Here is a 27,030-nt window from a genome sequence, read left to right on the forward strand (position 1 = left end):
GGGATTTCTCCAAAGCCATCAAGCTGAGCTTTAGCTTTGGTAAAGGGGAAAGGATAATTGCTAGCACTTTGATTGCTTCTGATCCAGGTGGCTAGAAGTTATTGAGTAACTTGTCCATGTTCTACAATAGAAACTTCAGAGTCTAACTATTCCCTTCTCCCCTTCCTCCTTAAAATTAGTAGATGTAGATAGAAGATTGAAGTTCAAGTCAGGAGAACTGAATACAAATTACTTCAGTTACCACTTTTGTGAACCTGAGTCAGTGTTTCAGAGCCTCATTTTCTTCAACTGAAAAATAAATATGATTATATTTTATAGCAACTCCATAGGAATCAGGTGAGGTAATACATGTAAAAGTTCTATGGAACCTTTGAAACACCATATAAAAAATGACCAGTTATTATTAGATGCTATTATATTATTTATTATTATCATTGCATTATTAAGATATATTATTTGTTATATATAAAAATAAAAATGATAATTAGTAATACATTAATTAATAGAATAATATATCATATTATATTTATACTATATTTGAAGTTCCTTTAGTTATGGTTCCTTTACATATTTAAACTAGCTTAGTTTAGTCATGGTGATTCACAGGACAACTGAATGAACTTCACAGTTTGCTTTCAGGACCAAAGGACTCCAGAGCAAAATGTTCTCTTTAACATTTCCAGGTATAATGGATACATTTCATTCATTCTTCATCTGTCTTATATGTACCTAGTTATATATGGTCTCTCCTATTAGAATGTCATCCCCTGCAGGCAGGGACTGTTTTTGTCTTTCTTTGTATCCCTAGTCCTTAGTATTGTTCCAGTCACATTCTCTCTGAAGAACTTTGGTTTTGATTACATGACATGGTAGATGCTGGCAAAGGACCACCCAGAATGGCATGTCTGCATCAGAAAAGGTGTTGTGCTATATGATCAAAGCAGAATTCCAGTAGCTCAAAGGAAAAATGATATGCACAAATTTAGAGACATTTTCACCCAAAATGTTCATAGGACTATTTGTGTCTGATCTGTGGTAGAGCATTCTGAGCTCATATTGGTCTCATCAATTGGAGTCAAACACATTGTACTTTCACTCCAACATAGTGATGTTATTTTGGTCCTCTTCAAGAACAAAGGCCAAGCAGTCCTTAACATAGTGCCAGGCACATAGTAAACACATAAATGCCTATTGAATAATTGAGTGTGCAAATGCCACAAGCCATCAGAAATCAGAACAGTCACCTCTGGGGTTTTGAGGTCAGGAAAAAAAAAAAGCAAAGCAAAAGCACAGTCCCTACTCTTAAGGAACTCTTATTCTATTGGAGAAAACAACTTGCCAACAACTATATATATGCTGGCTGGATAAAGGAAATGTTAACCAAAATTTTAAAAAAATAACGTAGTTATGTAGTGTTGATTTTGAAGAAGGGATAAAGATCATTTTTCAACCTACATACGTCTTGGTAAAATGGTGGTAGCATGGAATAGTGGAAAGAACTTTGGATTTAGACTAAGATAACCTGCATGGGATCTAATGTCTTTGTGTGACATTGGCTAAATCACTCTCAACTTTAGATCTCAATTTCTTCATCTTTTTAGCTTTAAATCTGTGATCTGTGAATGACAGGCTTATTAGAAAGTTCTTATGGGCTAACTAGCCAATTGCAAACTAATGTCTTCCATATGATAGAATCCTTTTGGGATGGGCTTTATTATATGCCAAAGGATCAGCCTAGGCCACATAAATAAGGTATCATTCCTTTCAAAGACACTTAATACATGCTCACTGATGAAAGTCAGAGCTAAAAGTACCTTTTGGATCATTTAATTTAACCTTCTTATTTTATAGGTGAGGATTGAGGCACAGAGAAATAAAGCATTTTTCCTATGGTTGAGCAGCTAACAAGCAAAAGAACAAGACTATAATTAGGTAGCATCATGAATAAAAAGACCATACCTGGAGTCAGGAAAACCTGAGAAAAAATCCAATCTCAGACACCAGCTTTGAAACACTGAGCAAACTATTTAATCTCTGCCTCAGTTTCTTCATCTTTAAAATGGGGATTACAATAGGACCGTACTCCAGCATTGTTGTGAGATAAAATGAGATAAGCCTTAAAGTCAAATTACTATATAAACACTAAATACTATAATTGAATCCTTCTGTGACTCCATTTTCCCTCCAAACTGAAGGCAATATTTTCTTGGATTGTCATCTAAATAGCTCACATTTTCATAACAATTCATGATTTATAAAATGCTTTCTTGTTAACAATCCTATAAGGTGGATAGTGTAAATATTGCCCCATTTTAGAAATGAGAAAATAGGTTGTGAGAAAAGGAATTATATTTGGTTATACATTTAGGAATTACTAAAGCTGGGATTTGAACCCAAGTCTTCTGACATCAGTCTAAAGAAAATATAAAATATAAATATGTAATATAAAAAATGAAAAACTCTCATTAAGATTGAAATGCTATTTTTATTTATATGCATAATGTTCATTCTTTTTAAAATGACTGATTTCCATAACAGTCAATTGACCCTGTAGAAGAGATGAGGAAGCAGTCATTCATCTTCTTTCAGTAGGGAAGAAGAAGGCCACAAGGGCAGAATGTTGCAAATATCAGTACACTAGGTCGCTACATTAAGAGATTCTGCTTTTAATCCTTTTTCTTTATTATGAAGGTGGTTCATTGAGCTAGAAAATTGGATGATATTTAGAAACAACCATGTTGCAAAAACAAGAGGCGTTAATAACATTTAATTTTAAAATAAGTTAATTTTCCATTTTAAAACTCAACATGTATTGTCCAGCATAATCCCCTGGAAGATACTTTTTCTATGTAGAGAGAGGCAACTTCAGTGGTCCAGGTACCTCAGTTGCTCTTACATATTTCTAACATCACTCAAGGCAAGTCATTCATTGTGCTGGTACTGGGGGGCTCTGGATTCGTGCTAGATATGATGTTGTGATTATGTAATGAATTATGATACAAAGATGGCAAAGCTTTTCCCCATCAATCTGTTTTTTGCTTCCAGACTTGTTTAGCTTAGACCATTACAAGAAGAAATTCCTGGAGGGAAAAAATTGTCAAATTAAATCCATCTTTTGAATTCAGGTTATCTTCTACTTGAAACTAAAGTTAGAGTTAGTACCACAAATATCTCAATTACTATCTTTATATCCATCCCTATACTGATTGTGTCAATCAAATTTTGAGAGGTAGTGGGAAACTTGGCCATGCCTAGAGAAGAAGGGAACACAAAATCATGTCCTATAAGAACTTTGGAAATCTTGACTTAGAGATGAATGTGTGGAGAACTTTATAAATGACTTTAAAGGATTCAAATTCATATTTAGACAAGGAGAAAAAAGACATTACAACAGTTTTCTTCAATTATTTGAAGAATATTATCACTTTGGAGAGTTATTAGACTAATTCACTAGAGTTTCAGAGAACAAAACTAAGAAATATGTGGAAGTGCCAGAGAGATAGATTTTAGTTCAATTTAAGAACAATTTTCTAATAATTAGAAGAGTCCAAAAATAAAATGTCTTCTTTTGGAATGTAGTGAGTTTCCTGTCCTAGGAGTATTCAAGCAGAGAGGTTGGGCAATCATATGCCAATGATGGTTATAGAAAATTCTGATTTAGGGTAGGAAGTTGGAATAGATACATGATTTCTAAGAGTCCTTCCAACTCTAAGATTCTGTTCAAGATGTGCAGTGGGTAATATTTTCCTTTTTAATATTCTATCATCTTTGTAATATTTGAGTACTCATTCAATACGTACTATTACTTCTGAGAAATACATTTAAGCTCCCAGCATGCTCCATACATAACATGTTTATCTCAACTTAGTTGTTCTTATTTGTAAATTATTTTAGTAGAGGAATAGCATAGAATCTAAGAAACTGAAAAGGGATATCAAAGATTATAGCCAATATTTGAGAGGCATTTTTTCCATTTGTTGTCATTCAGCCATTTCAATTATGTCTGACTCTTTGTAACCCTATTTGAAAGTCATCCTTTCATCCTCAAAATGGGGTTTTCAGATCTCTACTTGAACATATCAAGTATGAAGAGATCCTTTTCTCCCAAGTGAACTCACTTAATTTGTAAATAATTCTAGTTGTTTAAAAGTTTTTCCTCTGGCCATTTCCTAATGAATAAATGATTCAAAGGTATGAGCAGATGAAGTAATCAAAGCTATCTACCAATATATGAAAAATGCTCTAACTCACTATTGATTGGAAAAATACAAATTAAAACAATTCTAAAACATACTATTAGATTGGCTTGTAGAACATAAAAGGAAAATGACAAATGTTAGAAGGGATGTGGGAAAAGTGAGATATTAATACACTGATTCAACCATTCTGTAGAGCAATTTAAAACTATAATCAAAAAGCTATAAAACCATTCAATGTAACTACTAGGTCTGTCTGTCTGTCAGTCTATCTGTTTCTGTCTCTCTCTCTATACACACACACACACACACACACACACACACACACACACAGGAAAAGCACCTCTATGTTAAAAAATTATAGCAGCTCTTTTCATCAGTTGGGGAATGGCTGAACAAACTATGGCTTATAATGGAATACAATTGGGCTATATGAAATGATGAGCAAAATGCTCTCAGAAAAGACTTTCATGAGCTGATACAAAGTTAAAAGTACTATACACAAAGTAAAAGCAATATTGTAAGACGATCAGCTATGAACAACTTAGCTATTCTCAACAATATAATGATCCAACATAACTGAAGGACTTATGAACCATGCTATCTATCCATTCCCAGAGAAAGAACAGATATGTCTGAATACAGATAGAAGCATATTTTTTAAAACTTTCTTTGTTTTTCTTGGGGTATTTTGTTTTTGGTCTATGCTTTCTTTCACAAAATGACTATTATGGAAATGTTTTACATGACTGCACAAATATAACTTGAATTGATTAGCTTCTCAATGTGGGGGAGGAAGAAAGGGAGAATATCTGGAAGTCAAAATTCTAAAAAAATGAATGTTTAAAATTGGTTTCACATATAACTGGGGGAAAATAAAATGCTAAATAGTTGGAAAACAAGTTTTTCCTTTGAATTGAACACTATGTCTTTGAGACTTCTATCATTGGTGCCCCTGTCATCCTCACCCCCAATCAATAAATGCTAATCTAATGTCTCCTTTTTACTTCTATAAGCTGTCCATAAAGTTCTTTGGCACTTAAAACTCTTCACAATTTGATTTCTTTTTCCCTCTCCATGTTAATGTTAATCCTCCTCACACACTCTCTAATCCAACTACATTGGCAAAATTGCTGTTCTTTGAATATGTTGCTATATTTCTCACCTCATGTGCTTGCATTGACTTCACCATGCCAGGAATTCTCTCTTTTCTTTACTTTTTACTTTCCCCAGCTTCTTTCTTTCTTTCTAAAAATATATTTGTTTTATTTTTAATTTGCAGAATAAAACAAGCATTTCCACAACATAACATAATGAAAAAGATGATTATATAAAAATCTATTATGTACAACTTGTTATTCCTTTTGAATATTTAACAAAATTATGATGTAAATGTCTTTTCTTTTTTTCTTCTTCCTTTCACTCCCACTTTAGAGACAGCGACCATTAGACACAGATAGGAATATATGTAAAATTATTCCATACATACTTCTATTTATCAGTTTTTCTCTCTGCATGCAGATTGTGTCTTGCTTCATATGTCCTTTGTGAATAATTTGGGTGTTTATAGTAGCCAAAATAACTTATTTTTTCAAAGTCATTCTTTTCTTATCCACTGTATTTTTCATCTCAATACCTTTTTACTTTTTCAATTACATGTAAAGATAATCTTCAAAATTTATTTTTGTAAGATATTAAGTTCTAACTTTTTTCTCCTTTCCCCCTTTCCTTCTTCCTCCCCAAAACAGCATATAATCTGATATAGATTAGACATGTTCAATCATTTAAAATACATTTTTATATTAGTCATATTTGAAAGAAAAATCAGAACAAAAGGGAAAGCTTATGAGAAAGAAAAATCAAATTTAAAAAATGTGAAAATAGTATGCTTTGATCCATATTGAGATTCCAAAGTTGTTTCTCTGAATGTGGATGGCATTTTCATCTTAAGCCTACTGTAATTGTCTTGGATCACTGCATTGCTAAGAAGAGCTATGTTAGTTGATCATCACATAATCTTGTGGTTACTGTGCACAATGTTCTCCTGTTTCTGCTTACTTCACCCATCATCAGTTCCTTTAAGTCTTTCCAGGCTTTTCTGAAATTAGCCTGTTCATCATTTCTTATTGATCACAGCAGTATAGCATAGAACACAGCAGTGCCATATCAGGAACTTGAATTGCTTTCATTGGAATTGCCTTAGGAAAATTCTGAAGATACCCTGGCAGGATAAGATGTCAGATACTGAGGTATTTTCTTGAATTAAATTTCCAAGCATTCCAACTCTACTGCAGAGAGCACAACTCCATTGCATTGGCCACATCATTTGAATGGCAAATGTACACTTGCCAAAAAGATTGTTTTATGGAGAACTCACACAGGACAAGTACTCACAAGTTAGTTGAAAAAAGCGATACAAGGACACTTTCAAGGTCTTTTTTAAGAACTTTCAAATTGATTCTATGACATGGGAGACAGTGACCCAGGGCTACCCAGAATAATGTACCCTCATCTATAAAATAAACTGGAGAAGGAAATGTCAAACAAGTCCAGTATCTCTACCAAGAAATTGTGTGAAGAGTCAGACATAATTAAGTAACCATCAGAGTGATAGACTTAAAATCATAAACTCATACCATCAGGTCTCATTAAAAACTCATACCATCATACCACTAGTGGCACTAATGCCATTAATGGCAGTAATGCCATTACAAAAGAATAATTTAAGAAATTCATGAGATTCTGATGTAAACCTAGATCAGACCTCCAACTCGGGATTGTTATTTGTTTTATAAACATATCTCTTGCTAAAGGTGATAGCAATTTTAAAAAAATTAAAATTGCCCAACCTTCATAATGAAGTTCTGATGGTGAAGTAAAAGATGAAATAGCACTTCCCTATTCTTGTATAGAATGGGGTATTTAAAAGACTGATTTCCAGAAATTTCCTCTCCTATTTAATTATGCTTCTTTTAAGTATTTTCTCATTAAAGATCTTTGGGACAGAGAAGATGGAGATTTATTTTCTAAATAAATATTAATTTCTGTGAGCAACAAGCCTACCTCTGTCACTATCAAGAGGATAATGAAAGAGTGAGTCTTCCTTGGCCTTTCTCCCAAATTTCCCTCAGGAATGAAGTTAATATATTCTGAAGAGTGTAATTTGGCCGGAATCCTAAAGTGGGAGTTTGATTCCATCATACTAGGTTAGAAGGTATTTTCTTGTTCTTTTTCTTGGACATGTCAGAAGGCATATTTTACATTCTTTTTTCTTCTTTAAAGGGGAAAATTAGGATTTGCACAGACACTGCTTAGCATTTGAGTCAAGTCAATGCAAGTATTTGTGACGCCTTTAGAAAGCCAAGTACAGGTATTCAGAGCAGCTTCTTTGTATTCACAAGAGACACCATCACGTGACTACTATTACGTGAATTTTTGTTCCATGAAATAAGAGTAATTATTTTTTCACTGATTAACAGACTATTTGTCAGTATTGTGGCCTCTTTTCTGGCACAGGTCCCATTAGCATCTGCAAGAAAGTCTGATTTTTAAAGACATGATACAGAAAAAACTGTGATCATCTATACATTTCCTTTTTTTTAACCTTTTCCTCTGTTCCCATGACAAAAGTCAAAGGGAAATTCATACTTTGTATATAATTATGTGCTTTGAAATATATTATATATATGAGTTTTAATATTCATATAGGATTGAAATTGGACTATTTCATTGAAACAGAGAGTTCTCAGGTGAGAAAACTTTCTTCACCAACACAAGCCAACATTTTCTTTATTATATATATTCCTAAAGAGTTTCCTGGAGCAAAGGTGTCAAACATATGGCCTACACAGATTAAAATGTGATGGAGAAATTTTAAAACAAAATTAATAAAAATACAATAGAACATAGATAATGTTAACATGTGACTTTCTAATTCCATATATAGCTTGCAGTTTAGTAGCCCCCATTTCTTTTTGAGTTTGACATCACTATCCTAGAGGTTATGATTTTCTTAAGATCACACAGCTAGTATCTGTCAGACAGGAGACTTGAATCTAATACTAAGGTTAAGTCTCCATTCCCTAAGCTAAACTGCTTCTCATTTAAATTTATATATTTAACAATAGTAATAATAACAATAATTAGAATTTATATCATCCTTTAAGGTTTATGTAGTATTTTCCTCAAATGCTATAATATTCAATACATTATTTTGTTCTTTCCCTGAAGCCCTATTTTAATACTATCTTATACTGTAGAGCAGACTTGAGTTCTCAAATACTATGTCATTAGACTACAAAATTTGATAGATTTTAACAAACTATAAATCTTTTGAAATTTGACCCCATAGTAAATGTCTGTCTCCCAGGGATTGGCTAAATATGAAGAAGTTGTCTACAGAGTGGAAGGTTGTCTATAGGGTGATGAAGACTATATGTATTAGCTCACTGAGAACCTGCAATCTGCATTTGTATATAGGTAGAAAGAGTAATTAGTCAGAGGAACTTGTGTTTATCTGAGAGAATATTGGCATTTATTAAGCACTTAGTATAGCACTGTGCTATTTTAACAGTCCCTGCTTTCAAGGAGATTACATTATTTTTTGGAGATAATTGGGGTTAAATGACCTGCCAATGCTTATGCAGCTGGTAAGTGTTTAAAGCTGAATTTGAACATGGGTCTTCCTCATTCCAGGACTGGAGCTCTATTCACTGTCCCACGTACCTGACTCTAACAGGCCTATATTCTAATGGAAATGAAGCAATTCATGTTAGTAATCCTAATAAGAATTAGAATATGAACCTCAGAGTCAGCAAAAGCTGGGTTCAAGTCCCATCTCTGAAACATATTAGCTATGTGACAGTGTGTAAGCTCCATATTCTCTCAGTGTTGTGAGCAACTTTTCAAGGCCATAATTTATATATGAGCTATCCATCTTTATGTGGAAGTTTTCCCACACTGGAAATTCCAAATGACATCTCAAGTCCAAATAAAAAATAAGTAGTTCTCATTGTACTAATTACTGTAATTAATTACTGTATTAATTTATGCACACACACACACAAACATACTCATACATATATGTACAGACATACACATGTAAATAAAATTTATATAAGAATATGAATAATTTATATAGGAATATGTATATATGCATAGAAATATTATCTATATATTATTTGTATAGAAAATACAATGATCAAATCAGAATTCCAATGATGAAAATACATTTATACACACAACATACATACATGTTTATACTTTACATATATTAATGTATGCATATATTTTTAGAGTTTATGTCTATAATATATACACTTAGATATATAACTAAAATAATACTAAAAGCATACACATATATACAAATAAAATTTACATTGGAATATAAATAATTTGTATAGGAATGTGTGTATATATGTATAGAAATGTCTATATATTATTTGATTAGAAAATAGTGACAAAACATCAGAATTCTAATGATGAAAAATATGCTATACAAACATACATAAGACAACATACATGTTTATAATTTACATATATTGATGTATACATAACACTTAGATATATGTACTGAAAGCACAGGAGTTTCTAATCTGCATTTAAACAGGGAGTTTCATTAGTAGTTCCCTACACTAATAAAATAACAGAAAAAAAGAAAAATAAATATTGATACAAACATACATTCTTCTGTGCAAATTGCTGTGTAGAATTCCAATCTTAAAACTTATAATCTTGACTGATTTCATCAATAAGGAGAAAAACAATTTCCTTGCAAATTTTAAGGCATTTTTTTTTTAACACTAATGAAGTCAGTGGAACATAAAACATCTTCAATACCCTTCAGGTTGATTGACTCTGTGTTGCCATAGGCCATTCATTTTTACATTCCTGAAAAACTATTCAATGAACTCTAACCAATGATTGTAATCAGCTCACTAACTCAATTTGTCTTCAGGAAGGTTTTTTTTTTCCCTTTCAAGAAATGAACATTTCCTCAACAAAAAAGAAAATGCCCTGCAAAAATGGATTCACTCTTCAAGTTGTTGACCATATATTTTGTATTGTTGTTGTTAGGTTTTGGTCCAAATGTGATATCCTCAATATGGTGAACTGTCAATGTGGAAACTTCAGTTGATGTAGATGGGAACTCTTCGAAAGTTGCCTAGAACTTCTCAAAAGTTGAAGTGCCTATTTTTATACAAATATTTGTTAGAGGCACACCTTGAAACTAATAGCCTTCTCTTTTACCCAGTAGGTTATTAAGTACTTGTTAATATACTTAATAACATTACAAATACAACAAAGATTTACTAAGTTAATATTATAAATAGAATACTGTTCTGGATGCTATAGAGGAAACTTTTTTCTGATCATACTATTTTTATTTTCCTCCAGTTACATTTAAAACAATTTTTTTATATTTGTTTTTAAAACTTTGAGTTCCAGATTCTTTCCCTTCTCCCCATTCCCAACCCCCAATAAGAGAGCACACATGAAGTTATACAAAGCATTTCCATAAAAGTCATATTGTGAAAGAAAACATAGATCAAGGAGACATAGTTTAAATAAGAAGTGAATGTGGGTTGAAATAGGTTACAATTTAGGAGGGGCAGCTGGATGACCCAACAGATAGAATGCTGGGCCTACAATCAGGAAGACTGCCTTTCCTGAGGTCAAATCTGGCTTCAGAAACTTGTGATTTGTCACCTTGGACAAGTCATTTAAATCCTGTTTACCTTGGTTTCCTCATCTGAAAAATGGACTGGAGAAGGAAATGGCAAACCACTCCAGTATCTTTGCCATGAAAACTCCAGTGGCGTTATAAAGAGTTGGACACAACTGAATAACAAAAAAAAAAAAAATCTAGTAAAATGATAAGATGAGATTTACTATCAATAGTTTGGGATGTGTCCAAATATCAAATTTGATTAACTTCTTTTGACCTAAGTATGACATAAATAAAAGTTCTTGCTGTATGAGTATTGGCATAATAATGACATTCTATTATATGTAGATGTGTACCAAACATTGATATATTGGGGGAATTTGATTTACTGCTTGGTGATCTAAGGTTGGTGGTTGCTCTGTGTAAGAGGAAAGGCATCATCTGGTTGCAATGCTGGGTTCTTTCTCACAATGTTAATGGTTTTCTTGTTGGTTTATCTGCTTAAAACGTTATCCCCACTTTCTTTTTTGTTTAAATCTGAGAAAGGAGGGTTGGACAATTGAGAAAAAATTCTCATCATTTTTACATTTCTACCAAAATCTCTCCCCCCCGCCCCCAACACTGAGAGGCATTGAGCTAGTCCTCCTACCTAAATTTCTCTGGAAATTCTAGAACTTTAATGCCAGTACATATTCCAAAGCATGCAGATGAGTATGTTAAAATTTAGTGGTTTGGACAAGGTAATATGAAATTATCCTTTTTTCAAGAGCTGTCAGAGGGTATTACATTTTCAAGCTGATTCATTCCTGAATTACTATCTTTCTATAGAAGATAAATCATTCTAGATCAAAGGTGATAGAGCATAACTATTTTTATATGTATTTGAAAACCTTTATGATTTGTATATTTTTTAAAGTACAGATCATGTTAGCTAAGCATATTCAGCATAATGTGCTTTTTTTGGGGGGAAGGGGGAATTTATAATTTCAAAAGGAGCATCAGCATCCAAGAAGGTGCTTCCTCTACCAGCACAGATCCAAACTTGCAACTTGTTCTATAACTTATTAGCTTTACAATGCTTTACATTGTCCAGAGATTTGAAAGATTAAATGATACACCTTAAGTCACACAATATGTAAGTGTTAGGACTGATTCTAGAATGAGTTCCTGATCAGGAAGAGGGTCATTGAGTATTCTTGAGTCACTTCTCTGTTCACTAGGTAACCTACCTTTCATGTCCAACATATATCACACGGGATGTGATGTACTGTTCCTGTAGGCTGATGTTCTGATGTATGGAACATTTTAGTGGTGGAAGGAATAGGAAAAGTGTTTTTTTTTTTTCACATGGAAAGAAAGTTAGTAACTATAAAAGGATACAAGATATATTTTCCATTATGATGAACTTTCTGATATGCAAAATGAGTTAGAAAAGAAAAGTTAATAAAAACTACAAAATATCTGTATAAATAAATAGATTTCATGCAAGATGTGAAAGAAGATTTGGAAAGAAAATAAATTATGGAGTAAATATGAAGGTTTGAAACTATCTTGTAAGTGATGTAAAATGATGTTGAATAATTTGATATTTTAAAGTAGAGAAAATTTATTTATTTAAAAATGGAATAAGAGAAGAAGAAGCTATTTCAAGAACACAAAGCAAGATATTAAACCATGTGAAGACTTACAGCTTCAAGGGACTGTGGTACCTCAATTTATGTATATATTACTTAGTACTATATTACATATATCATGTATTTGTGACTAAAGAGGATAAAATTCATAAACATTTTGTGAGTGAATTATTTTCATAAAAAGACCAACAAATTCTTTGGGAAAATTTGGGAATTTCTTAATCTTTTATGTTAATAGTCATTAAGACAGAATTGCATCTGAAATAAAAACCTTATGAGAAGAATTGAAAGTGGAGGGAGGATGGAGTAATGGGCCTGAAAAGCTGCTTAGTTGGAATTGGCAGCTAGAAGCAATGAATTGACAGAAGGCATGACTTAAGTGATTCCTAACTGGTCAAAGAACAAATGGATAGTTATTGCCCTTTGGTACTATCTAGAACTAGGGAAAGGTAGAACTTCTCATTTGTCTATTGCTTTCTGCTGCCACCTCTGATTCAAGAAAAGCAAGCAGAAGAGAAGATAGAAGTTATTTTATGTGCTAGTGAACTGACTAGGTTTGCTTGCCTAACAGAAAGGATTAATCTGACCTGTATTGCTGTGAGCTCTAGTCTGATTAGATAGTTCAGGAGATCAATAAGGGAATAACTGTCTGAATTTGTTTAGGCCAGAAATAAACAATCTGATGAGCTTATACAGCAGTCTGAGTAGGAAAGTGTGACCCTAGTTTATAGGGAAGGTTGTATATATTTTACTATTTATGTATTTACTTTAATATACAAGAATATATAATATTATCACTATTTATTTTACCTCATTGCTAAATAATGTTTAAGATGTGTCATGATATGAGTAGCTCCTTCTATAAATACAACACATCTTTTGAGTACTTTACATTGTAAGTTACTATTTGATTGAATAAATAGAAATGCATTGGTGAGAGCTCAAAAACTGAAGTGTTGAGTAGGGGTAGTCTATTTACCATCAACAAGGTTACCCCAGGACACTAAGAAAATAGAAGTGTAACTTTATAGGTGGTCTATTTCTGTGAATCTAGACCTGCCAGGGCAAGGACAAGTTGGCATGAGTGAACCAATCTAAAGAGTGAGTAGGTGTTAACACACCCAGTGAGTAGTGTTGAAGCCCCTAGAGAGTGTGGGTGGCTATCTCACTTCACCTATCTATACTGACTATCATTAAACAAATATATTTTACTGGGGCAAAACAGAAACTTTTCAGTGTAATTCATAGTGGGACTATAATCACTGTATCATTTGTAGACTATGGCCCCATTTATGGATAGTTACATCTTAACTGCATGGTACCCTTTACCTAGTCCCTATATTTTTATGTCCCTAATAATGATTTCTATGGTTTTATTATTGCAAAATTACTGCAAATGTTCATTGGTTCAAATATAGCATAATGTAATGATAAGATCTTTTGAGTCAATCCAGCAAGAGAAAACTATCCTCATAAGTCAACAAAAGAAGATTTGGCTTGATCTACTTTGCTTATTAAGTTAGGACACTGCCCTCTAACTCATTTGTCTGTTTGCCTTTTATTGTATGTCTTCAGGGAAAATCATGTAGCTCTAAGTTTAATGTTACTTTGGCAAACTAACAAATAAAGTTAATACTTTAGCTCACATATTTTTGGGGTGCTGTCAAATGCTCTGTGTGTAAAAGTGTCAGTTATGCTTTACCTTTTCAATAAAAAGAAAAATTATATATATATATATATACATACATATATATATATATATATATATATATATATATATATATCCTAATATGTTCTCTAAAAGATTTTGTTTTCCTTTACAGTGGCTCCACCAACAAGATTAAGATATTCCATATTGTCTCATGACAGTATACAGATCTCATGGAAAGCTCCCAAAGGAAAATTTAGTGGATACAAACTTCTTGTAACTCCAAATTCAGGTAAAAAGTATCTTAAATTTAAGTTTTATAGTGAATGTGCAAATGATTTCATGTAGGGAATTGTAAATATTACCTAAAATTAGTCAAGTATTTTTTCTCAAAGTTTGAAAACTTTTTTTTTTTCCCAGTGAGGGAAGTAGTTTCCCCTAGAGTAAAGAGAGTCTTTTATGGTCCATTATGGTTGACAATGTTTTGATAATTCTTCTTGGACCAGATTTCCAGTCTAGTGAGAATTCTCTTGGCCTGCAGAGTGTGTGACAGGATGAATTTTTGGCCCACTGAAATGAGAAACACACAGTTCAGTTATGATATTCACAGACCACCTGCATAACTGGCCTGTGGACCACTTGAGCTCTCTGGCAGATTGGCTGCCAACCCAAAGATGGTGAGAGATGGGTGGTATCCAGGTGGGAGGTGGAAGAGAAGGATGTTCTTTGTTCTAGGTATTAGAAATTGCATATAAAATTCACTTTAAGTAGAAAAGACTAGTAGTACCAAAAAAAATTTTTTTCTGATAAAACTAAGGCTGAATAATAGCTCAAATGTTACATTTTCCATCCCTGTATCCAAATGAAATTTTAGTAATGGTAGTATACTAGTAGCAGTTATTTACTTATTGAACTTGTATATTGGATTTTTTTCTTTGAGATTTAATAATAGAATCATACTTTGTAAAGAATTCTAATACAATGTTAAATAAAAATGATGAATTGTGTATTAGAGAGAATGTGTATATGTTTATTTGTACATGTGCATGTATATCTGTGTATATGCATATGCATAGATATATATGGGTATGTATATATGTAGATGGACCATATATGTGGGGTGGAGAAGAGAGAGTAATGAAGTAAAGGTGGTATCAGTAGATTATTTGAGAATAATAAGCCTGATGTGACTTGGTTTCTCCCTTTAGCTGTTACTCCCTAATAGTGAAATATTTCCAACTCTGACACTTGGTGAATGCTGTCAGGGTATCACATGCTTGGTTGGACATAAAGAGGGCAACTTTTCTTATTCAGTGGATTGAGACTGTGATAGAACAAATATATAGAAAATGTGACTAGTTGTCCTAATCTATCTTTCCCTTCCAACTCAGTCACATAATCATGAAAAATTCAGTCATTTCGGTGGTGTCTGACTCTTTGTGACCTTACTTGGGGTTTTCTTGGCAGATATATTAGAGTGGTTTGTCAGTTCTTTCTCCAGCTCATTTTATAGAAGAGGGAACTGAGATGAATAGGATGAATAGCTTATCCAGAGTCGCACAGCTAATAAATGTCAGAAGCTAGATTTGAACCTATGAAAATGAGAAACAGTAGTTTTGTAGAGAAATTAGGCTTAGATCAGTGCCTCACACCATATACCACAGTAAATTCAAAGTATATGTGCAACTTAAATCTAAAGAGTCATACATTAAAAGAAATAGAAGAGAATCAATTCAAGTGCTTTTCCCACATGTGGCTGGGGGAAGAGTTCTTGACCAAAGAAGTGATTACAAAGGATGACATTTTTTATCTTTCACAATAATTTTTATTTTTCAGTAAAAGAAAATGTTTTGTCTTTCATGATTGTTGTTATTTGTCCTTCATTCTTTTTTTTTTTTTTTTTTTTTTTTGCTGAGGCAATTGGAGTTAAGTGCCTTGCCCAGGGTCACACAGCTACAAAGTGTTAAGTGTCTGAGGTCAGATTTGAACTCAACTCAAATCCTCCTGACTTCAAGGCTGGTGCTCTATCCACTGCACCAACTAGCTGTCCCCTTATCCTTCATTCTTGAAAAGGACCATGACATCAGGGAGGTGATACATGCAAATGAATTGGATTGAAGTAAGGGTGGTCAACAGCCTCACTTTCTCTTCCAGAGACATCAGAGTCCAGTGGCCAGCATGATTGGCTATGGCCCTGGATGTAGTGGGAGACCTTGGCCTTTTTAAACTCAGTTTTACTGAGATAATGCCCAGTGAATGATTAAGGTTAGGTAAGGAAAATGGAAGCTAAATGGCACAGTAGATATAGTGCCTGGCCTAAAGTTAGAAAGACTTATCTTCATGGGTTCAAATTTAGATTCCAACACTTATTAGCTGCATGATTCTGGGTAAGTTACTTCACTCTATTCACTTCAGTTTCCTCTTCTACAAAATTAGCTGGAGAAAGAACTGGCAAACCACTCCAGTACCTTTGCCAAGAAAATCTCAGATAGGGTCACAAAGAATCAGACACCACCAAAATGACTGAATTTTTCCATGATTATGTAAAATTTAAAAAGCTTTTACTTAAAAAATGTTAACTATCATAGGAAGAGAAGCTATTGATTGGAGGAAAATCATTGCATGAGATATTGACAATTGAAATGTTTTTAGAGTTTTTTATCATTATTGTAATTTCATTATTTTTAATAATTTTAAAAATAAAGGATGGCTTTTTAGATAGGGAAGTGGAGAGGGACATTTAGAAATGAAGACACATACAGTTAAAAATTTAAAGAGCAGTAATGTGTCATCATGGATAGTAGGAAGACCTCTGATAATATTTATGTGAACAATCTACTGGTCATCCGGCCGTCTAGGGGAGGGGGTGGAGGGGTAAGAGGTGAAAAATTGGAACAAGAGGTTTGGCAATTGTTAATGCTGTAAAGTTACCCATGCATATATCCTGTAAATAAAAGGCTATTAAATAAAAAAAAAATATTTATGTGAACATTTATCCTCTAGGCTTCTTGAACATACTCAATCAGCTTTAGGCCTATTGTATCACAGAATGTCTGAGATCAAGAGGATCCACTAGTCTTCCTGTCCTGTAACAGTAATCATAGGCCAGAAACTACAATGCTTAGTTGAATATTTATCTTTAAGCAGCCAGACAACAGAGAGCACCCTGCCTGTTCTTCTTCAAGTATTCAAGGCAGGGATAAAGTTGAAGATGTTTACTTTGCTCCATGAATCAGGATGTTTTGTTTTAATTCATAGGTACTAAAAAAGAATGACAACATCAAATTACTTTTTTTGTCTAGACACCTTTTTAGTTTTAAGAATTAAAAAAATTCCTTCCATTCAGAATTAAATTCCCTGTAGAATTTTGCTGTCTTCCTTTCTTATAAGGAAATGTATATCTATAGTGTATTGACTGATGGTGTACAGGGATGAAAGATTTTGTATAAAAACAACTTTTATACAGGCCTAATTTCATCTTCGTTTTCTAGACTGTTGTGACAATTCTACTCTTTTAATACATTTGTCAAATGGGTATAATAATGGTTGTACTATCTATCGCAAACTGTTGTGAAGATCAAATGAAATAATGACATCCTTTAAGTGATTTCCTCTCAACAACTCTTTGAATTTAACTAAGAATTACACTCATTTTATTAATGAAGAAATGGACTCAAAGAATTTTTCTATTTTTTATAATATCTAGTAGTAACCATAATTTTTATATAGTAGTTTATTTTTATAAAGAACCTTCTTAACAGAACCTTCTTCTAATATTTAGAATTATCTAAATAATACATTTTAGAAATGAAGAAACAGAATCAAAGTTTGTCCATGATCATATAGCTAGTAAAATATCAGAGCTTGGATTTGAACCCAGATCTCCTGACTCCAAATTTATTGCTTTGTTCTACAACATGGCCTCTGAGCCATATTGTATCAGGTCTATCATAACCATAAAGCAAGTTATAAATATGTGCTATTAATATCCCAAAGAGGTCAAATTAGGTTTCATGGCAAGAATTATAGGGCCAAATTAAATGAGATATATGAATAATTATTCAGATTTTTTAAAAAAAAGTTTATTATTTAAAATCTTGAGTATCTATATGTTATCTAATAAAATTTTCTTAATATCGTCTTTTCAGCAGTATATATCTTTTTTGCTTCATTCTAGGTGAAAAAACCAACCAACTGACTCTTCAGAACAGTGCAAATAAAGCCATCATTCAAGGCCTTTTGCCAGATGAGGAATATATAGTACAACTTATTGCATTTGATAAAGACAAAGAAAGTAAACCTGCTCAAGGCCAATTCAGAAGTATGTATTTGTGTACCATTAAGTACTAAATTTGAATTCTGCCTTAAATGCTGTCTAGATCTGTAGCCTGGAATTCTTTTCTTCACTTGTTGATTGTCATTTGTGCAAAATTAATTAATGCTTAATAAATAAATTAAATATTTGATTAAACTAAAGGCTTACTACTTATATAAGCACCCATTGCTAGATACTGCCATATAAAACACCATCCTTATGAATCGAGGAACTCACAAATAAGTAAATTCAGTTTGCTCCTGCTCTGTCTTAACTTTTGTTTTTCCTGAGGATGTTGTGCACTATGCACAGAAACAAAAGAAAGGAGTAGGAAAATCTATGCTATTTTACTTAATTGCTAAAGCATAGATAAGGCTTTTAACTTGAAATGAAAACTTTTCCAGCCTCTTTCAGATGGTTTGGGACCTGTGGGTGTCATAATTACATTTTTATTATATATTACTCCAAATTCTCTTCTTTTGAGTAAGAAAGGACCAAAGTTCCTTTACAATGGTATTATCTCCTCTTTTGATTTAACTTTAGTTATGCTGCTTCTCAGATGGAGACCATATTCAAAACCTTTCAGTATATTGGGATTTGCCAGGATCCTGTGCTCTGCTGGCACTGTCTATGAGACATCAGAGGTGCCGTGAGGAGGCAGCCTTCAGCACATTGGGTGACTTTTTTGTAGCAAATTTATAGGAAGACATGAATAAGAGCCACACCAGATGGGCAGACATGGATTTGTTGTGCTCTGTATAATAGGGAATTCCCTTAGAAGATACTAATGAGATCAAAGGTCCACTGGAATATAGTTATTGTTACAATTATCAATATTGAACTTCTTAATAATAATACCCTGTTGAGCTGTACCCTCAGAAAGTGGTAATTTCACTATTACTGGGGTCTTCAAGCCCACATGAAGAATATAATATAGAGAAGAATCTTGTGCTATATATAGGGTTTTAAAAGTTCCTTCCAACTTAAATCAAGTTATTTGGATTTTGAGAATTTACAAAATGACACAGTCAAATGTTGTGATTTAGGAGAATAAAGACTATGAAAAAAGCTCTTGGACTTGTATAAATGTTTCATACTGAAGACAGTAACAAAAGCAATAGTTTGTCAATAGGGAAAGCAAAGTGAAAAAGAAAACAATTTTGCTTCTGCTAGAATCTGAAAGAACCTGGAATATAGGTCAAAAGAATTAGGTTCTACTGTAACTTGGGCTGTCTTCTCAACTTTCTCAACCCTCTCAAGGTTTCAATTTCTTCTTTCGTGAAATGAAAGGGTTGGTGTAATTGATTTATAATGTTTTTTTCTATTTCAGATAGTTTATAATTTAAAAAAAACCTTCCAGGCCCAATTTTTCTTGGTATAGGGAATTTCTGGAGAGAAAACCCCCTTCTATCAATGTAAAATGCCAAGTTTTTTTGAAATTTTTATGAAATGGGGAATATAACAATAGCACCTACTTTCCAGGTTTGTTGTGAAGATTAAATGAGTAACATATGCAATGCAAACCAATTCCTAGCTATTGTTGTCATTATAGTTATTATATGTGATGCTTTTGATAATTCCTATTAGTGACTGAAGCAATTAATATATTTATTAATTTCTCTTTTAGTTAAAGATTTGGAGAAAAGAAAAGAGCCTAAACCAAAGGTCAAAGTTGTAGACAAGGGAAATGGAAGTAAGCCATCTCCACCAGCAGAAGGTCAGTTCACTTTTCACTATACTGTTTCATCGGGGGATACATCTCATAGCTGGTTGATTTGTTTCATCAAACTTCTTACTTGTTTTGCAACAGTTAATAGCGGCTATCTTTGTAATTACAAGTGCTCATTTTTAATGTCACCATTAGAAAACTTCCTTGTATTTTGCAACTGTAAAGCTTTGGGAGAAAAATAAAGGTCTAGATTCTATGATAGTGAAAGCATGTTTAAGAATTGATGTGCAAAAAAAAGAGAGAAAAAATTGATGTGCACTAAACTTATTTGTAGATATAGAGAAAAAAAGCAATTGTCCTTCAACAGACAGTTATTAAACACCTCCTGTATTTACTAGGTGCTGGGTATACAACAATAAAAAATGAAGTTGTCACTGAGTTCAAGAACCTCACATTCCTGGATCAAAAACAAAAAAATACTACTTAACTTATCCAGATAGCTCAGCCATTGTCCACAGATATCTTTTTTTTTTTTTTTTAAATCTGGATATCTCTTTTCCTTTTATCAATTCATATTTACATAGTGTTTTAAAAGTGATCTGTGTGTCTTTATTTGGTGAATGATATCTGGGGAATAGAATGGTAGCAGGGGCTCAAAAAAGAAGGAAATAACTGGATAAAACATAGGTGATAGGAGTTGTCTGTCTAGTTTTCCCAACTGGCCAGTTTTCCCAGCAGTTTTTGTTAAAACTGTCATTCATTCAGTAAAGGGATTTGGGGACTTGTTGAATACTGGGCTACCATTTTCATTTGCTTCTATATGGTTTATACCTAATTTATTCCACTAATTAGTCTGTTTCTTACCTAGTATGAGATTGTTTTATTACTTCCTTGTAATAGAATTTTAAATATGATTTTGTTGGGCCTTCTTCCTTTCTAGTTTTTTTCACTCTTTCTCTTAAGATTCTTGACTATTCATTCTTCTAGAGAATTTTTTTTCTAGTTCTATAAAGTAGTCCTTTAGTAGTTTCTGTGATATGACCTTGAATAGATAAATTAACTTAAGTAGCACTTGGCCATCATAAGTAGTCTTGACTTTTGTCTTGCCACTGCACCCTAATAATTCTGGAAAAGAGAAGAGGTCAGTGACTTTGCTCCTTTGCTCAGCTCTGCCTCATTTAAATCCAATTCACAAGCAAGTCAAGATATCACCTTCACAATATCATTGGTCCTCTTCAAGAATGAAGGCTTAACAATAACACAATTTAGGTAGTATTGTCATTTTTGTTATATTGGCTTGCCTTACCCAAGAGCACTTAATTTTTTCCCACCGTTTTCTGGATCTGCTTTTATTTCCACAGTGTTTAGTAGTTGAGTTCAGATAGTTCCTGTGTTCATTTTCATTGGTAAAATCACAAGCATTATATGTGTATATATATATATATATATATATATACACACACACACACTAATAGTTTTAAATGGAATTTCTCTTTTTATTTCTTTCTGCTGGGTTTTATTGGAAATATAAAAATGATGATGATTTTTATGATTTATTTTATATCCTGAATTCTATTGGTTATTATTTTAATTAATTTTAATTGACTTTCAAGAATTCTTTAAATAAACAAATCATTTATTTACAAAAGGTAATTATGTTTCTTCTTTACTAATATCTTTACCCATTTTTCAATACCTTACAACTCTAAAATTCTTTAAATCTATGAAATTATATTTAAATAATGAAGTAATTCTGTTGTTATTAGACTGTAGAAGAGGAAGCTTATTTTGCTTTTTTCCCTTTATACAATCAGAACTTAGCAGAGTTCCTGGCACATAGTAGGCACTTAAATGTTTATAGATAGCTGATAGATTTTGGAAGTTCCCTCTAAGAAGGCAGAGCTAAATCCATCTATTCCTAACCATCCTCTGTAACTTCTGTCCATGCCTTCCCAAAAGCTTGCCAGAAGGGATGTATTTAAAGTTCCTTGGTCTCTTCCAGCATTATTGTCATCTATTTCCTCATCAACCCCCAATCAATCTTTCTGTAAGACTAGCCCTTCTTTTCCTCTTCCTATTATGGAATTTCTTGATAATATCCTTTATTACTGTTTTTCTTTGGAGTTCTTGTTGGGTATATTCTGCAATCTGTTTATACTATACAGAGCCAATTACTCTCTGTTTAATAATCTTAATTCTTCAGAGGCAGAGGTATCCCATGTCTCACTACCATAAAGTAGTGATACAATGATATAATCAATGTTAATATGGAAAATACATGATTTTGCCTTCATAAAACGTTTGAAAAAGAAAAAACAAAACTTAAAACAATCTTTTTGTCGTTATGTGGAGTTATGCCTTATCTTTTTTTTTAGATAGCTGCTAGAATAAAATCTAAAGTATTGATATCATAAGCAAGGAGAATATTAGTGTTTTGGTCTCTTGCCCCCAGTGTGAATGTTTAAAAGTATTATGTAGTATGGATCAATCAGTGAATAAATATTTAAGAATTAAGGAAAAATAATTATCAATGTGAAGGGGTCTGGGGAAAGCTATCAGGAAAAGATAAGATTTTAGCAAGGATTTTTTAAAAGAAACCAGGGAGGTCAGTAGGTGGAACTGAGGAAGAAGAGTGTTCCCAGCATAGGAGACAGTCAAAAAATTACCCAGAGTCAAGAGATGGAGTGTCTCATTTATGGAAGAGTAAGTCACTTAGTCAATAAATATTTACTTACTATGTGCCAGGCAGATATTATTCTAAGTGCTGGATAAACAAAGAAAGGCAAAAGGTAGTTCCCATTTGGAAGGCACTCACAGTCTAATGGGAACATATCTACTTGAGTATTTAAAAATAATTTAATAAAATAAAACTCAAGTAGACATGTTCCCATTAGACTGTGAGAATAAAATTAAATGTGATTTCACAGAATCCACTTAAATAAGATTTCATAAAATCATGTTTTTTAAAAAAAGGTCTTGTAAAAAAGAAGAAACAATATATATTCTGTACTTTATGTTAAAAATATGATATAGTCATGGAATATCAGAATTGGAAGGGATCTTAGATATTGTCTAAACAGATTAAGAGTCTTCTACATAATATCCCTAAGAAAAAGTTATCTATTCTCTGCTTAAAGTTTTCTAATAAGAAGAACCAACCATCTTCAAAATGCAATCCATTCTACTTTAGGAAAGGTCTAATTGTTTGGAAGTTTTTTTTCTTTATTTTATGTATAAAATTTTCCTTTTTTGAGCTTCCACACAATATTCTAAGCTCTGCTCCCTGGAGCAAAGCTAATCTGTTTTTTCTCCCTTCTCCAAGGCAAAAGATCTTCATAAGTATGAAGACAACTATTATGTCATCCATCATTAAATCTGTCTTCTTGTCATTTTCCCATTCATTTTCATAAAAAAATCTGATTGACTTTATTATACAGAAGAAATATATCCTTTTACTCTAAATACACATTTTCTTTTTAAATGCTCTCAATATATTTGTATTTGAAATAGCTTTTTAAAGTACTTGCTCTGATTATTATTCTTTCTGATAAACCAAATATGAAAAGATAAAATTTGTCTTATAATTCTACATGATTTCACTTGCAGGATACAGATAACTAATTCCAGGCAGTTCCTACCTACCAATTATTTTATTGATTTTGTCCATTGTCATTGAGATGAGTAAGACTGTTGCTATTAAACAGAATCTAACCTGTGATTGGGTCTCTGATAGCTCAGACTGTCTGCATGCCTGGATTGTCCTTTGTTCCTTGTCACATTTCCTGATTCTGTGCACCACCTGCCTGTTGAAAGTTGAATTTATTGCTGATGGCTGAATCGCTTTTATTTAGTCTTATGTCCTATTGGGATTTTCCCTGATTGACTTTTTCCCTAGTGACTCTGTCTGATTCTATGTCCCTGATCAGACCCATGTTGCTTCCTACTGAAACCTGGTTGTGATTATTGTATTGGCTCACAGTTTTAAAATGTTTGGCAGCCATTAATTTAATAAGGAAGAAATTAATGATTTTTAGAAGAGAGAAATGGTTTTGGATGATGTGAGCCACATGGAAAACATTTATAGTATTATCTTTTGAGGCTAGAAAAGGAAACACGTTTCAATTCTGTGGCAAAAGGGAAAAAAAAAAAAAACATTAAGAGAAATCTTTCCCAGAATGTTAGACAAATGGAAAAGCTTGGATAAATACAAATGATTTATATTTTGGGGTTTGCTTCCTAAGAAAGGAGTAGCTTTTCATTTTCTTATCTTACTGTCATGTTTAGTCATGTTTAGTTTATGTGTCAAAATAAAGGAAGGGTGATACTGGTAGCAAAGACTGAAGATCTAGAGTAGGAGACCTTGGATTTTATGATTAATCCCTTTGCCAAATCATTGAAAAGATTCGAAAGGACTCAATTTGAACAATTAACTGTTTTCCATGTGGGAACAAGTTAAACCATTCTTCAATGGTGATAAAAGGGAAGGCCAGAGCTGACTGGGGCTACCGATGCTTGCAATTTTCTTTGTTTTTCCATCCTCATTTTATTGACTTGGGGTACTATTTGTGTTGTTGTTTCAAAGTTGGTTTGGATATGGTGGCTTTTCTTTACTTCTGATGTAAAAACTGCATATGATTAAATGTAATTATTTGCTATTAATGTTAAGTAAAATTTAAATATCAATTATTTTAGGTGCCATGTAAATAATAATCAGTTTATATAGTATATTAAAGTTTGTGAAGCACTTTCTGTACATTATCTCATTTGTGCTTCTGATCAACTCTGAGAGGAAGGTAAGACAGATATGATTAATCCCAATTTATCTCAAAGAGATTGGTCATGGTCACATAGTGTGGGAGATAGGATTTTAATCTACTTTTTCGTGATTTCAGTTCCAGTACTCTATCTAACATAAGTTGCAATTAAATGCATGATAAAAATTAGTGCCACTTACATCCAATGGGAGCATTTGGAGACCAAGATTTGGAAGTCCCAGATCAGTGGTTCTTAATATTTTGTTCATCGACCCTTTTTGGCAGTCAGGTGAAGTCAGATTGTGGAGCACTATAGATGTCAAATAGTTGTTTGTATTTTGTTGTTGTTTTCATCATTTCAACCCTGTCCCACTCTTTGTGACCTCATTTGGGGTTTTCTTGGTAGGGATATTAAATTGGTTTAACATTTATTTTTCCAGCTCATTTTACAGATGAGAAAACTGAGGCAAACAAAATAAAGTGACTTGCCTAGGTCACACAGTTAATAAATGTCTAAGGTCAGATTTGAACTCAGGAAGATAGTTGAGTCTTTCTGACTTTAGACTCACTGGGTTCTATTCCCTGGGGTCACCTAGCTGCTTGAATTTATATTTTACCCAGAGTCATTAGGGAGTCACTTGAAACTTCTTAAGCAATGAAATAAGATGTTCAACCTTGTCAATTTGTGAACCATGTAGAAGATGAATTGGAGAGGGGATCCAGTGGAGGCAAGGAGACCAATTAACATTACAGGAGTCTCTTGCAGTAATCCAGATAAGGAATAATTGGAGTGATGGTATGAGCACAGAGAACAGGAAGAATATTGTGGACTTAAGACTGATTGTACCCAAAAATTCTTAACCCAGGTCTATGAACTTTAAAATATTGACAACTTCATTTCAATGTAATTGATTTCTTTAGTTATATTATGCATTTTATTTTGTGCATTAAAAACCTTTTTCTGAGAAGAGTTCCTAGGCTTTGCCAGACTATCAAAAGTTTCCATGACACAAATGTTAGGAACTTGTGGAATAATGAATAAGGTTGAAAAGTGAGAGATGAATTCCAATTCTTCTGTTTGAATTAATTTTAGACTTTTTTTCCTGGTCTTCCTCTTCCTTTCTTATTCCCTACCATTATGATTTGAGTAAAGTAAGAAAAGAGAGGTAAAGGTCAGGAACTACTAGTATGTGAGCATTTTGCCTTGGATAAATGTCCTGACCAGGCCTAACCATTTTGAAGATGATGTAACTGCCCAAGGAACTTATGTCATGGGCACCCGTAGAGAGGGAGCTGGAAGGGGCCATGGTTTTTTCCCCCCAGGGGGTCTCACCAGTGCTTAATGTAGCCTTCATTTTGAAATTTCCATATGCCCACCTAGGACTCTGCTATAAGTATATATCAGTTTTGAAGATCTGCTGTCCTATTGATAACCACTGGTCTGAACTATTTTTTGATGGTCAGGATACCATCAAGTGAGTGACTCAGATACCATCAAACATATTTCTCATTTTTAAAAAAAGTTCAGTTTAGATGGAAAGATCTGAGCTCCTTAGCTGAAGTCTCTGTTTAGTTAAATAATTATTTAATTATTTGGCAGGCTCAATTGCCAACTACTGTACATATTCAGTAATGCAAAGCAAAACAAATGTATGAATAAAAGAAGTATTTTCCGTTGAGCATAATACAATCCTAGCCCAGTTGTTCCCATGAATGGATGGCCTTTATTGTCCAAAATGAGTTTTCCTTTGTTGGTACTCTTTGGCCTTGGAATGCAATATTTCCATTAAAAAAAATCTTAGTTTGGTAGATAAGAATGATATGAATTCTTTTCTAATTTCAGTAAATGAATTAGTTTGCTATCTTTTCTTTTGTAAAAATTATTATGTTTGAAAAGGTGGAAGAAGGCTAACTCAGACAACCTAAAAACATTGAGAATAAGACATTAATTTTATTCCTTTGACTTGTTTTTTGTGTGGTTTTTTGCTTTTGAAATATGATAATAAAAGAAGCTCTAATCAGAATTTAATAGTTGCTCTTTAGGGGATAATTACCCAATTTACCCAGCTAAAGTCTGGTGTTATTGTGGGTAATTAAAATGAAAGACCCAGGGCCTAATCCTGCTTCTGATATGAAATTTATAAAAT

At 32.9% G+C, this 27,030-nt stretch overlaps 1 protein-coding gene across 2 annotated transcripts in view; it reads left to right on the plus strand.

Annotated features, from left to right (window-relative positions):
* Nucleotides 1–27,030, plus strand: part of COL14A1 (collagen type XIV alpha 1 chain) — a 249,753-nt gene that overhangs the window by 20,117 nt on the left and 202,606 nt on the right. For both annotated transcript variants that reach the window (XM_031947145.1, XM_031947146.1), the window contains exons 3-5: nucleotides 14,321–14,437; nucleotides 18,323–18,466; nucleotides 20,088–20,177. In XM_031947145.1, the coding sequence (XP_031803005.1) occupies nucleotides 14,321–14,437; nucleotides 18,323–18,466; nucleotides 20,088–20,177 (351 nt within the window). The remainder of the gene's footprint in view (nucleotides 1–14,320; nucleotides 14,438–18,322; nucleotides 18,467–20,087; nucleotides 20,178–27,030) is intronic.

This window comes from Sarcophilus harrisii, chromosome 1, assembly GCF_902635505.1.
Source record: "Sarcophilus harrisii chromosome 1, mSarHar1.11, whole genome shotgun sequence".
Lineage (NCBI taxonomy): Eukaryota > Metazoa > Chordata > Mammalia > Dasyuromorphia > Dasyuridae > Sarcophilus > Sarcophilus harrisii.